The following is a 12,838-nucleotide window of genomic DNA, read 5'->3' as shown; positions in this document are numbered from 1 at the left end:
AGCTCAACTCATCTCTTATTATATATCCTCTCTTCGCCATCATGGGCAAAAAGGAATCTCTAGCCCTCAAGTCGGGCAACGAGGTCTACAAAGCGTACCGCAACAACACAGACCAGAAATGGATTCGAGACCCTGGGCTGAGAAAGCTCAACATGGGCCTTGCCTTCATGTTCTCATCCGCAGCTGCAAACGGTATGCACATCTTCTTTCCCTTTCCATTTTCCTATTTTTCTCGATAGTCCCATTGAGGACAGCAACGACATCTGGTCTTGTCCCTCCCAGCTGATCCCACAATAACCAACTTGAACCCCTGTTGGATGCTGCTCTACGAACCAATCCGCTAACTCGAAACAGGATTTGACGGAAGTCTCATGAATGGCCTTTTGATCATTCCGCAATGTAAGTGTTGCCATGTACTAAGTTGCACGTATTCTAATCGGAATTATAGGGAGCGACGACATCGGAGATGTCAGCCCTAGCATCCTCGGCCTCATCATCGCCGGAATCAGCCTCGGTGGACTTCCCACCTTTATTCCCGCCGCATATGTCAGCGACTGGATGGGTCGTCGGTTCACCATCGCCCTAGGCTCATCCATCATGGTTGCAGCAGCCATCATCCAGGCCGTCACCAACGGACCTTGGGCATTCCTCGGTACCAAGATCATGCTCGGAGTTGGTCTTGGTTTCGCTCAGACTTCTGCTCCTCCTCTCACGACCGAAATTGCCCACCCAAGACATCGAGCAAACGTTACAAACCTCTTCCAGGCCATTTGGTTCTGGGGCGCCATTCTTTCCGCCGTCGTCACAATGGGAACACTCCACATGAGCGGGAGCTGGAGCTGGAGACTTCCCGTCCTATTCCAGGCCTTCTTCCCTGCCATGCAGCTCTGTGGCCTCTTCTTCGTCCCTGAATCCCCGAGATGGCTCATCTCCAAAGGTCGTCGCGACGAGGCGTTCCAGATCTTGGCCAGGTACCATGCCAATGGTGACACTTCGGACGAACTTGTCAACTTTGAGTTCAACGAGATATGCACTGCCATTGAGCAAGAACGTGAAATAGAAAAGCCCGGCATCATGTCCTTCTTCAAGACAAAGGGTAACCGTCATCGGTTGTTGATCTGCGTCTTGGTTGGATTCATGATTCAGTGGGCTGGTAACGGTGAGAAACAATTCGAACATTGGCCGCGGGGTTCATCTACTAACTCTTCCTAGGCATCGTGTCTTACTACCTCGCCCCCATCTTGGAGAGCGTCGGCGTCACCGACTCGGTCTCGCAGGCTGGAATCAACCTCGGCCTACAAGTCTGGAACGCCGTCCTCGCTGCACTAGGTGCAATGGCTTGTGAGCGATACGGCCGACGACCCCTGTGGCTCATATCGGCCAGCGGCATGCTCTGCTCCTTCATCGTCATCACGGCCCTGTCGGCTGTCTTCGCCGACCACGGAAACAAGGCTGCTGGTAACGCCGTCGTGCCTTTCCTGTTTATCTTCTTTGGCTTCTATGTCATTGCCTTTACTCCACTATCGATCGCCTATCCAGTCGAGATTCTACCTTTCGACCTCCGATCAAAGGGCTTGAGTATCAACCTGAGCGTCGTCTTCGGAGCTGGTTTCTTCAATCGTAAGTTTGATCTAAGTCCCCTCTTCAACACTAGTCTAATACCACTACAGAGTACGTGAACCCGATTGCTCTTGACGCGATCCAGTGGAAGTTCTACTTTGTCTACATCGGAACCCTAGCTGCGATGTTACCGACTATCTGGTTCCTCTTCCCCGAAACAAAGGGAAGAACTCTGGAAGAGATCGCTGTAGTCTTTGACGGCCCCGGTGTCAATCACTTGGATGTTGGTGATAGGGTGTTTGGTGGTGGCAAGTCGATTGACGCACAGAGTGTCGCCCCCAAGGCGGAGCATATCTAAAGGGTGGTCGTGAACAGTCAAGGGAGAGGTCAAGTCCTCTCTCGAAAAGTATCTAAGTAATAGATACGTAGTAGATAGTACTCAGATTGTTAATATTTGGAAGTATGAGTAAGATATGAACACTTGAAAGAGCTCTTCTCCCAGTCCTCCACCACCCATGATATTACCTCACCTTCATCTCTACACACTTCGCCTCCTCAAACATCTCCCCATCCATAATCCCATGCACATACGCCTCCCCTACAAGCCGATACTGCCCCTCTCCATCTCTCCTCAGTAACAAAGGCACCCTCCCCCCCATCACAAGCACAATCCTGTCTCCCACCTCAGCCTCTCCCGAAAGCAGAGCCAAGAACCCATTCTCGCCACGCCCCAGTCGTCGTTCGTACACGGGCTCCAGCAAGCTAGCAAACTCGCTATAGTCACGCCACGTGCGCATCACGTACCCCAGAAAGGCCAAGGGACGGAACAAGCTATCCACACGCCATTGATGCAAGTGGAAAACGGGTCGTAGACTGGACCGCCACGAGTAAAAGAGCTGGGCCGTCGCGTGGCGACCACCAGAGGCAAAAGTACCTACGCAGAGTGTCTGCCAGTAGACGGCGAGCGGGTCGTAACTGTCCTCAAACCCTGAGTCGGTGAATAACATGTCTTGGCTACTCTTTGACGATACTGGAGACTCCTGCGCAAATGCCTCCCAGTCCCAGAAGGTGGCCAGGTGCGGGACAACCGATGACAGTTCCCAATAGATTGCCATAACGAGCATAAACAGCTGGCCCAGAGAGGCCAAGCGCGCCATGAGTGTATCGCCTGCCTTGATGGGCTTGAATCCACTGCCGTCTCGTTGGAGGCGATGCAGGACGGGTGAGAGGTGCGTGATGGTCATCACTTCGTGGCCCTCGAGCACGAGGAGATGGTTGTCGTCAATGAAGCGGGGCGTCGCCTTGGTTCCGCGAGAGGCATGAGTCTGACGCAATCTTCCTCGAGCGTCATGCATGAGAGGGCGAGGGCCGCTTGGTGCACTCCAGTCGGGCACCCAAGATGGAAGCTCCAGGCTGGTAGTTGGAGTGCATGCTCCAAGAACATTGAGGTCATCCGATTGCAGTAGCAGCTTCCGAGCAGCATGACAGTACACCTGGCTAGTCGACAGTCTGTAGTCAGCCTCGATCGCAAAGGAACCAGCCGAGTTGCTTAGACCCGCATCTATAAGCCCCAGTAGGGCGTAGACCTTGTCCCTAGGATCCGAGGCTTGTCGAAAACGGCATTGAACCAGTAGTTCCAGCAAAGTCTGCTCTGGTGTCGAAGTCGATGGCCGCTGCCTCTGCTCCCACAGAGCATGTGTTGACAGATAGGGTATTACGATCGGGTCGACAATTATCCCAAGCGTCACAGGGTTCCAGATACCAAGGGCGAAACCATAGTTGATGCCAGCCGAGAAGCGGTCCCAGTCCATAGTAAACGTGCCCGCCATGATGACAGCCTGTGAAGCAAGGAGGATCTCCTGGACCGTCCAAGCGCGGAACCACCACTCGGCACAGGCAAGGTGGAGGATGCTAAAGTCGTCTCTGAAGCGGTCGAAGAGCGGGCTCTCTGTGAGCTTCAGGTTCAGCATTGCCAGAGTCGGATTGTAGGGGTCAATGCCCATAGAAGGGTGTTGCCGAGAGATGGCCTCAGCTGCGAGCTCACCGACCATGGCAAACGCCTTTGCTGTGTACGCGGGACGGCTGTCTCCCATCCACACGATAGTCCGAGCAGCATTTCGATAGATGTCCGCCATGATGGAAACCTGATGGTTTCTCTCCAGTACACTATTCTGGTCGATGCAGACGGCGTCAACCCAAATCGTGCATGGCTGGTCCGGCTTCCGGATATTGAACAAGGCGGTCCGGAGATTCATCGTGACCATAAGGGTGCGGTCATTAATTTGGATAGGCGTCGGGTTGGCTTTATCACCCCATACATAGCTCAATGCGTCATATTCCTCGAGCCGGCTATCCAACGAGTACTCAACCAAGTTACAGGCGATATCGTCCTGGCGGGTTCCCGGGAGCAGCTCAAGCAGGCGGATCGAGTCAGGCCCGCCGGCTAGGGCTGCATATTCGTACGACTCACTGATAAGCTCGTTCCTAGTGCGATCCTAGTCGGGCGGCTTCTAGTCAGAACCACAGCGAGTTGGCTAGAAGTGTTGAGACAAACTGGTAAGGTCCCATGTGCGGGGTGACCCTCCTCAATGCTATTCTTCCCCTGAGTCAACCTTTCAAAGGTCCTCTCTACCTGCTTCCACACACGGTATGACATGATGTTCAAGTAGCAGGTGCTGCGCTTGTTGTTACAGAATTCGCAGAAAACAAGCGGTTTGTGAGGAAGGAAAAAACTCATGTCAGCTTGATCCTGGTCGGCTTTATGCACGGCACGGGCCACGTTCACTGATCGACCAGATTCGCGAGGTCGCTAGTTCTTGAAAGCCTGACCAATTATCAAAGACTATTAGAAACTGAAACCATGTTGTAAAAAGGCGTTGATGATGATTGGACGCCCGAGGCCTATGATCGACGGTCGCCGATATTCGCTGTGAGTCACGTGGAAAGGCCACGGGCAACCTCTCTTCCTACAAAGGCGTACCATAACCTCAATATTACAAGCTGTCTCTCTTCATAATCATCGTTGTTTTCTCTCGATATCTATGCCACAAGAGTGTGTTGTCTCATCCATCGCCAACGACGCGACTCCCACTCCAACCTCAGTCAAACCCAAACGGCCTCTGATGCCTGCGGCCACCCCATCTCAGCAAGCCCTTCGGGGTAAAATCATCGTTCTAAACGGCTTCCCGGGCACTGGAAAACTCACAATCCTCAAAGAAGTCAGGGAGCTACTTCCCACTGACACGACCTGCCTTCTGGACAACCACCTACTCATCGACCCCGTGGTGGCAGTTATCCCAGGCCGAAGCCAAGAGCACCATGAACTGCGCCGTAAGATTCGAGCGCCCATCTTCGAGAAGCTACGGGAGCGTGCACAAAAAGGTCATACCATCCTCATGACGGCTTGCCTGGTTGAGAATGACGAAAGAGACAACGGCGTCTTCCGAGAGCACCTCGACATGGCACACGAAGCCGACGTGCCCATCTTCTGGATAAACTTGCACTGCGGTCACGAGATAATACAGCAACGCGTCGCGAACATCGAGCGCCGTCAGGGGACCAAGACGAAGCTGGCGGACCCGACCCTTGTCCTCAACTTAGTGGATAAGCACCGCCTTATTGAGCCACAAAAAACCGACAACAGCCCAGAAGGATTAGTACTTGCAACATTGGACGTCAGTGGATCAGTGGATCTCTCCGTCAGTCGCCTAATGAGAATCATTAAGCTCCCATAGAGCGTCATGACAGGTCGGATGGGTTCGAATGGGAGATTTTTCCAGCAATCATCCGCAGGCCTGCAAGTCAGCGACAAGCAACCGCTATGCAGTACCATCCATATGGCACATGAAATGCACACACAGAGCCTGGGTGTTTTAAGAAAAGGTTGGCATCGCGTACACGGATAGAAACCTCAGTGCTTCAATGCGATATGCCACCAGCTGGCAGACGTCAAATGGCACGCCTTACTTAGGCTTGATAGAATAAATAGAATGAACCACCGATTTTTGTTGCTAAATGAACTCTATACTGGCAACACTTCCCATTCCTGCGCAAATCTTGACCGCCAACGTAGAAACACCGTGTTACTTCATCAGCATTTGAATTGCTGCCCCGGCTACCCTATGCTCAAGGAGTTGCCCGTTTTCTCAGTACCGTCATCAACAGCCGATGAGGCTGACATTGCTCCGAGGCATTTATTCGATAAAAGAAGATTTTCTAGAACTTGTCACTTGCTTGACAAGTTAGGTTGATAACTGACTAGTCACAAAGACTCGGGAAGGCACGGGGAGAGGGTACCTCGGCCAGCGTCTGCATAGGGGCAACAAGACTGCCTGGGATAGAAATCTAGCAAACTATAGCCTGTTGCACCATTCTAAGAGGTTTCACTAAAGTAAAGAGAATCCTGGATAGTCCTGTGTAGTCAGGTGCTAACCTCATCTTTCTCCCTCACTTAGCTAAAGAACGGCTGAACATCTACGCCCACGGAAAGATGAGACCCTGGCGCCGTGCTGTGAGTGAGATGCACGTAAGTCACAGCTTAGTGTAACGCTGTCTGACGCCCAAATCACAGCTATCCTCACCAGTCGTCACTATACGAGACAATGACACTTGAAGTTGCGTCGAAGCTGCCGGACCTGCGTTACAACCCCACAAGGATTCATGAGATCCATAGGGGGCCGGGGTATGATGGGGATCATCCGATCCAATGAAGAACACACGGGCCAGGACAGGCATTGCACGTTGTTTTTTTCCCTGTTGCGTGTTTTTGAACGTGCACGATGAGCCGAGTCCATCGCCTCCACTCCGGTCACGATGATCGAGATTCCTCCGTGGCCCAGGCCTCCAGCTTGGCATCCACCCATGAGTAGTAGAATCCACCTGGTCTCTCGTCCAAGAGATAGAGGACGACAGGCTGGGTAGTTATAACATGCGTACTATTACTGATAAGGTCTCAACTGAGCCGGCGCCAAGTCGCTAAAGGCCATTCGATCACAAACTCTGTCTCTCGGCCCGCCTCGCGACCCAACTCTCGGGTTCGCCTACGAGCAATTTGTCAAAACAATGGATACAAACTCCCGCAGCCAACGTCGGCAATTCTCAGTCGCGTGCGTGCCTGCAGCGGCACTTACAATTGCCGAGGTAGCCACAGCGATTGATCCATCACACGCATATTGATCTGTCTCTTGTCAACTTCCTCACCAGACAAAAAGACTCATATGACCAGGGGACTCTAACCTGCCTGATTCAATCTGTCTGACGCGCCGAGTTGATAAGCACGGCAACCTGATTGGCTAACCCCCAAGTCAAGCTGGACCCAACGCCTCCACGACCCTCAATCAACACGCGGTTCCCGGAAATCTGACAAAGGCTTTAGTCGAGTCGCTTAGACAAATGGATGGAGCATCGGCTACAGCGGGAAAGAAGAGACCTGTCACATCCATTTCCCCGTGCAGGTAAACGTGGGCTTAATCTCCGCCGCGCATAATTCAGAAGACGCCAAAAGGAAACCTGGGCGCCACACACACTCGCCCAGCCGTTAGGCGAGCCTCCATACCAGACACCAAGAGGCCTGCCAAGAATCCACCAGCTATGTGCCAGATCGTAAACCCGCAGTCCAGAACACCCCTTGTCAACCGGGGGACACATCCTCATCCTGCTGAAAACCCCCTTGCAAGCCACAGTAGCCCCAGTCAGCCCGCTTTGACACTGACGTCTCCCCTTTCCCACTTCCGCCGCTTCCAATTCGACGAACCAAGAAAAGAACCATGAATCCGGGCGCGATCCCAGGGTTTCAGCTGAGATGGTGGCAGAGCTAACCGAGACGAGCTTCGTGTCGTCCCGGCTGGCAGAAGTTACGTCCGTGCGAGAGGGGACCTCACCTAAGAGCGCCACCACACGAAACGTGGTGAGCTTCTCATGTTGATGATTGTGCGAGACGAAGGAGCCCTTGTTTTTGAGCTACGGCCAGTCGCGTGCATGAATTGTCAGGCGTGGCGCGCATAGGGGGCTTGTCGGTCCCTGTTACGTGGACATGAAGTTGCTGATAAATAGTCATGGGCTCTCCTGTGTCCAAAGGGGTGTCAGCCTTGACTACTTTACTCCGTCTTACTACTCTCTCCTCTCCTATCGTCAGGTACCTTAACTGCTTACATCGGTCTACTTTCCCACCTCAACAATGTCGACTGAAATGGAACACATCGACCGCAAATCACTCTACACGAGCCTCGAAGCTCGAATCGACTACCTCCACAAGTTCCTCGACTTCGATGACCGTACGCCTCCCACAAACCCCACCCCTAAAAACATCCCTGTTGACCCATCGTAGGAGATCTGGAAGCACTGGCCTTCGGGTCCAAGTTTGTCAAGGACCTCATCCCTGCCGTTGTGCACATCGTCTACAGAAAGCTCCTCCAGTTCGACATTACGGCCCGAGCGTTCGAGATTAGAGATACGACATCAGAGGCGCCGTTGCAGAGCGCCTTGGATGATAATAGCCCCGAGCTTCAAGAGAGAAAGAACTTTCTGAACTCGTACCTTACAAAGATCTGCTCAGACCAGTCCAAGATGGCCTTCTGGGAGTACCTAGACAACGTCGGGTAAGTAGCCATCCACTTTGCCATCTATAGCTACCCGTGTTCGCTTTATCTAACAGCCGCCCTACAGTGCCATGCACGTCGGTCTACGAAGAAGCAAGCCTCTCCGCGTCGAGTACATCCACATCAGCGCCACCCTCTGCGTGATACAACACGTCCTCACCGAGTCAATCCTCTCCCACAGCGTCCTCCCCATGTCCCGCCGAGTCGCAATGGTCAAGGCCCTGAGCAAAGTCATCTGGATCCAGAACGACCTCTTTGCCAAGTGGTGCGTTCGGGACGGCGAAGAGTTCACCGGAGGTCCCGCAGCAGCGGCGAGGGCGGATCACCTTGCTTCCGCAGGCGATGTTCCTTTGAAGGAGTCTGCGGTTTCGATTTGTCCTTTTAGTGGAATGACGAGCGGGGTACAGAGCTAGGTGAAAGAGGACTTGTTAATTATTGATGGGAATGAACTTTTCTGGTTGTTTACTGGTGTCTTGGGCAATACAGGGCTCTGATTAGAATGTCAATGATAATGTACTTTTGATGCAATACACAAATTGAGAGCAGAGAAAGCTCGCCTGTGGGCGATGAACTCAAATACTCCCTAGATTACTGTCCTATAGTCAGGGGTTCAGCTCTAGCACTCCTTGAACATTTGTCGTCTTTTCTCTTACGCCTAGCATGCGTCTATAACAGCGTAAAGTCAAGATCAATGATGCTCGCTTTCTGGCGGTTATAATTAATCTCCCATTCAACACTCAAATCAGGGGCACGACTCGACTCAATCCTCATCCCAGTTCTAAGACTCGTTTTAGTAAGTGGTGAGGTTAGCAGGTGTCTTTCGGCATTGGGCTTAAATTTTGTCATGCACTTATTACTAGGTATGTTGATACTGTGCCCACGCCTTTTTTGGAGACGCCATTAATAACTATAATAACATTGGGCTTAGTGCTGGCATGTGTCAATAACTATAGTATTTGCCATTATGGTGGATGGCCTCTTTGGGAGACGTCGCCAAGCTCACAATAGAGTTGTCGGGTGTCCTCCAATTCACTCAAGTTAACAAACTTGGATCTACACACCAGATTAATATTCCCAGTAAAACAAGCCGCACCTCGACGATTCCCTAAACATGAGAAGCGCAAAGGAGTGAGTATCGCGTTTTCGAGTCCACAAGGCCACCCAGGTATGATGAATCGATGGGTCACAACCTTAATCTCACCGCAGACTCTCTTTTCATAGCCATATGCTTTTATTCAACGCAGACCCACCATGATCAAGGAATTCTTCGCATCTGAAATAATGCGATTATGGTTAACTAGTGATTCAGTCAGGGAGGCGGGCAATGAATTGCTGTCTTCGTTCTCTAGGTGTGGTCTTGTGTGTTCACTGTACCATCGAGTAAGGGGCGCTGCCTAAAACGTACATTCCTGTCAGGGCTGAGAAGTACCTCCATGTACCTCACGACCCTGGCCAAATTGCTTTTGCGGAATTCAATGTCCATCTGTCAAGCTAACCACAAACAAACAAAAAAAGCAAACCTCTACCCCGGATCGACCTGTCAAAATGTCTCACACTAGACACCAATCATGTTCAAATTCTGGATATAGACTTATAGTACAATGCAGATCATGTCAAGATTCAGTCTATTGTAATGAACCAAAAACCAAGCAACTCCAACCTTCTATCGTTACAACTCCTCTGCTTCATGGGGTATCCTTCAAAACCGCGTCAATCTCCCTTTTGAAAGTCTCAATGATAACTCTTCGGTTCAACTTCTGTGTGGCAGTCACAAGGCCCTACAAGTATGTCAGTACTATGTATCTCAAGAGAAACGATTTCAAACTCACGCTGTGAGGAGTCCACTCGTCATGCGTAAGAACGACACCGGCAACAAGCTCCATTGCAGCAAGACCACCGCGCTTTCCTGTAGCACGGAGATCTTCCAAGACTGCTTCCTTGACTCTGGCGTCGTGATACATGTCGTGCTCGTCAACGCCCAGACCTTCCGCGATGGACATGAGGGCCTTGACCTCAGGCATGATAACCGCAATGGGGCGAGAATGAGCTGGGTCAGCGTGGACCATGACATTGGTAACAGTCCGGGCGCCGCGGTAGATAGACTCCAGTTTTTCGAGAGCAATGTACTCTCCGCCTTGTAGCTTGATGAGGTTCTTGATGCGATCGATAACCCGCAAGTGGCCATCAGCATCAAACTCGCCAACATCACCCGTCTTAAACCAGCCGTCCGGAGTTATAGCCTTTTCCGTCTCTTCTGGATTGTTATAGTATCCCTTCATGAGCGAAGTGCCCCGAGCCCAAATTTCGCCTTGAGGTACCTTGGCATCAGTAGAATATCCAAACTCGGGCACAGAAACCAGCTTGATCTCGAGAGAGCCAGCAACAGGGCCAAGAGTGTCTAGCGCGAACTCCAGAGGCGAGCCTAGGGCACCACAGGCGCAAGTTTCGGTGAGACCGTATCCAATGATCATAGGCGCGATAACATGGGATATAACGTGCTTCGTCCCCTCGGCGATTCCGCTTGCACCATTCACGGTGAAGCGAACCCGTCCACCAGCCAAATCTCTGACCTTGCCAAAAATGATCTTGTCAAAGACGTTGGCGCCTGGCAATCCGTGTCTCGACATGAAGCTCTTAAAGTTCAAAGCCGCCCAAAAAACATTCTTGAGGAGAGCACTCGCCTCCAGTTTCGCGTTGATGCCCTTCCGGATGGTTTCCCAAACTTGCGGAACGCCCATCATGATGGTAGGTCCCAGTTCTTTCATATCTCCTGCGCAGTTTCTGGTCGATGTATCGGACAATGTCCTCGAACTTCCATAGCCGAGAGTGCCGCCGATGAAAATGGCCAGGTTCTCGACGGTCAACTCGAAAATATGAGCTAGTGGCAGGTAGCAGAGTAGGGTATCGCGATAACTGACAACTTCATCCACGGAAGAGTAAATACCGGCAACTAAACGATACAATGTCAGCAAATTCCATTTACTTACCCGCGAAAAAGATGAAAAGTTAGGTCGCGAGGGGGTAGCGTACCTCCTGCAACAAGGACCTCGTGCGTGATACAGGCACCCTTCGGGGGCCCAGCAGAACCCGAAGTATACATGATGCAAAACAAATCAGTCGGCTTAGCCGGCACAGGATCAACCATGTTGTTCTCTCCCAGACTTCTCAACTGCTCAACAGTCAAGACCTTAAACTCGGGGTTGGCAGCCGCAAAGTTCTCCATATCGCTTGGATGTCCAAAGATGCAGGCATCGTTGACAATTACGGTCTTTACGTTGGACTTTTTCAAAGGGTTCGTAGCGATCTTGAGAAGGTGAGGGTCGATGAAAATGGCGTCGGATTGGGTCTGCACGAGCGTGTGTTGGAATCCCTCTTCTCCGAGGGTGTCGTAGGCCGTGACGATGGAGATGGACTGAGAAGCGCAAGCATGCGACATGGCAAGCCAATTCATACTGTAGAGAACACGATCAGTTCCGTCGGCTAACAGAGTCAAAAAGCGACAAAGGTGGTAGAAAGAAAACAGCAAATTCATACCTCGTCGCACCAAAGAAATGCAGCTTCTGGACAGGCGACAAGCCCAGCTTCCGCAGCCCAGACCCCAACTGCAGCACAAACGTCTCATACTCCTTGAAAGAAATGAACGAATACCCAGAGAGCTCAAAGTACTGCCACTTCTTCTCAACCTCTTTAGTCTGCCCATCAACCTTCTTCTGCTTCACCGTCTTGACCTCTTCATGAAGCTCAATCAGCTTCCTCGACCCGATACCTCCACGGTCAGGGTACACGCGCGCGCTACGCTGAACAATGTCAAAAACGGTATTAATACCCTCCGCAGGTCGCGCGATGAGGCCATCTTTCGCTTTAGGGTGTCGTCGAGGAATGGTCTCGCCGGGGACCTTTTCGCATCCGGGCGACTCGATGGTGAAGGGCGGCTTGTGAACCTGGTGTAGGGGTAGCACACCCGTTGGGTATGGGATGTTGTGCGTATCCATCGTGGAAGGATATGATTGGATAGACTAGCCTATGTCGAGCGTCTGCAGGGCGAGTGGTAGCAACAGCGGTTACAGTAGCCGGCACATGCAAAACGGCACGAAGCGACAGCCATCCCAGAGATATATCCTCTCGGGAAGCAGCAACGTCATCTCTTTTTATCTTGTGCTTAACACGTGTGTCCCCATGGACCCTGGATGCCTCGGCTTTGCCACTACAGGGGATCCCAGACGGAAAACGGTCCCTGTGGGTAACATCAGGTGCCAACAGTACAGAAGGCCCGTCTCCATCCCGACTCGAACCCCGTTGTTTATCGTTTGTGCAGAGGCATTTCTAAGCGCAGTCACGGGCTGTACGATCCATCCGGTTTCCGCGGGAAATACGGATGCACACGGAGTACATACTTGAACGGATATGCAGCTACTCCGTACAAGGGGGGTGTTGCGATCCAATCGCAAAATCAGATCCCATCTCAGCCAAGAGCCTCAGCCTCAACTGAACGCAAGCAGCTGACCAACAACGCGCAAGTAGTGACGCCAAACGAAAGGTGCTGACATGCGGATCCGGAGTTTTGCATCGGGAAACAGTTGAGATTCTGGGGATTTATCCCCTGCAAGTTCAAATCAGCACCCCGACGTTCAGATCTAACAACGCCGCCTTGAGTAGCTAACAAGCTCTTTTTAGGCACGAGA

The 12,838-nt window shown here is 51.9% G+C and overlaps 5 protein-coding genes across 5 annotated transcripts; 3 read left to right on the top strand and 2 right to left on the bottom strand.

Annotated features, from left to right (window-relative positions):
- Positions 1-41: 41 nt before the first annotated feature.
- Positions 42-1,918, top strand: LRP88_03461 (general substrate transporter; the record flags this gene model as incomplete). The annotated part of the gene is made up of 5 exons (XM_083240080.1): positions 42-192; positions 355-427; positions 510-1,159; positions 1,213-1,620; positions 1,671-1,918. The coding sequence occupies 5 exons, from the start codon at positions 42-44 to the stop codon at positions 1,916-1,918; spliced, it is 1,530 nt and encodes a 509-aa protein (XP_083105210.1).
- A 52-nt stretch (positions 1,919-1,970) lies between these two features.
- Positions 1,971-4,216, bottom strand: LRP88_03460 (HET domain-containing protein; the record flags this gene model as incomplete). The annotated part of the gene is made up of 3 exons (XM_083240079.1): positions 1,971-1,998; positions 2,365-4,055; positions 4,193-4,216. 3 exons carry the CDS (start codon positions 4,214-4,216, stop codon positions 1,971-1,973), a joined length of 1,743 nt encoding a protein of 580 aa, XP_083105209.1.
- Positions 4,217-4,682: 466 nt separating this feature from the next.
- On the top strand, positions 4,683-5,294 carry LRP88_03459 (uncharacterized protein; the record flags this gene model as incomplete). The annotated part of the gene is made up of 1 exon (XM_083240078.1): positions 4,683-5,294. The coding sequence occupies one exon, from the start codon at positions 4,683-4,685 to the stop codon at positions 5,292-5,294; it is 612 nt and encodes a 203-aa protein (XP_083105208.1).
- A 2,441-nt stretch (positions 5,295-7,735) lies between these two features.
- LRP88_03458 (protoglobin family protein) lies at positions 7,736-8,569 on the top strand (the record flags this gene model as incomplete). The annotated part of the gene is made up of 3 exons (XM_083240077.1): positions 7,736-7,832; positions 7,886-8,156; positions 8,224-8,569. 3 exons carry the CDS (start codon positions 7,736-7,738, stop codon positions 8,567-8,569), a joined length of 714 nt encoding a protein of 237 aa, XP_083105207.1.
- A 1,272-nt stretch (positions 8,570-9,841) lies between these two features.
- LRP88_03457 (uncharacterized protein) lies at positions 9,842-12,148 on the bottom strand (the record flags this gene model as incomplete). The annotated part of the gene is made up of 4 exons (XM_083240076.1): positions 9,842-9,934; positions 9,986-11,106; positions 11,187-11,608; positions 11,691-12,148. The coding sequence occupies 4 exons, from the start codon at positions 12,146-12,148 to the stop codon at positions 9,842-9,844; spliced, it is 2,094 nt and encodes a 697-aa protein (XP_083105206.1).
- Between the last annotated feature and the right edge of the window lie 690 nt (positions 12,149-12,838).

This window comes from Fusarium phalaenopsidis (genome assembly GCF_050370095.1).
Source record: "Fusarium phalaenopsidis strain FUZ10S chromosome Unknown contig_32286, whole genome shotgun sequence".
Lineage (NCBI taxonomy): Eukaryota > Fungi > Ascomycota > Sordariomycetes > Hypocreales > Nectriaceae > Fusarium > Fusarium phalaenopsidis.
Note: the sequence above shows the minus strand (reverse complement) of the source record. Positions and strands in the feature narration are given on the sequence as shown.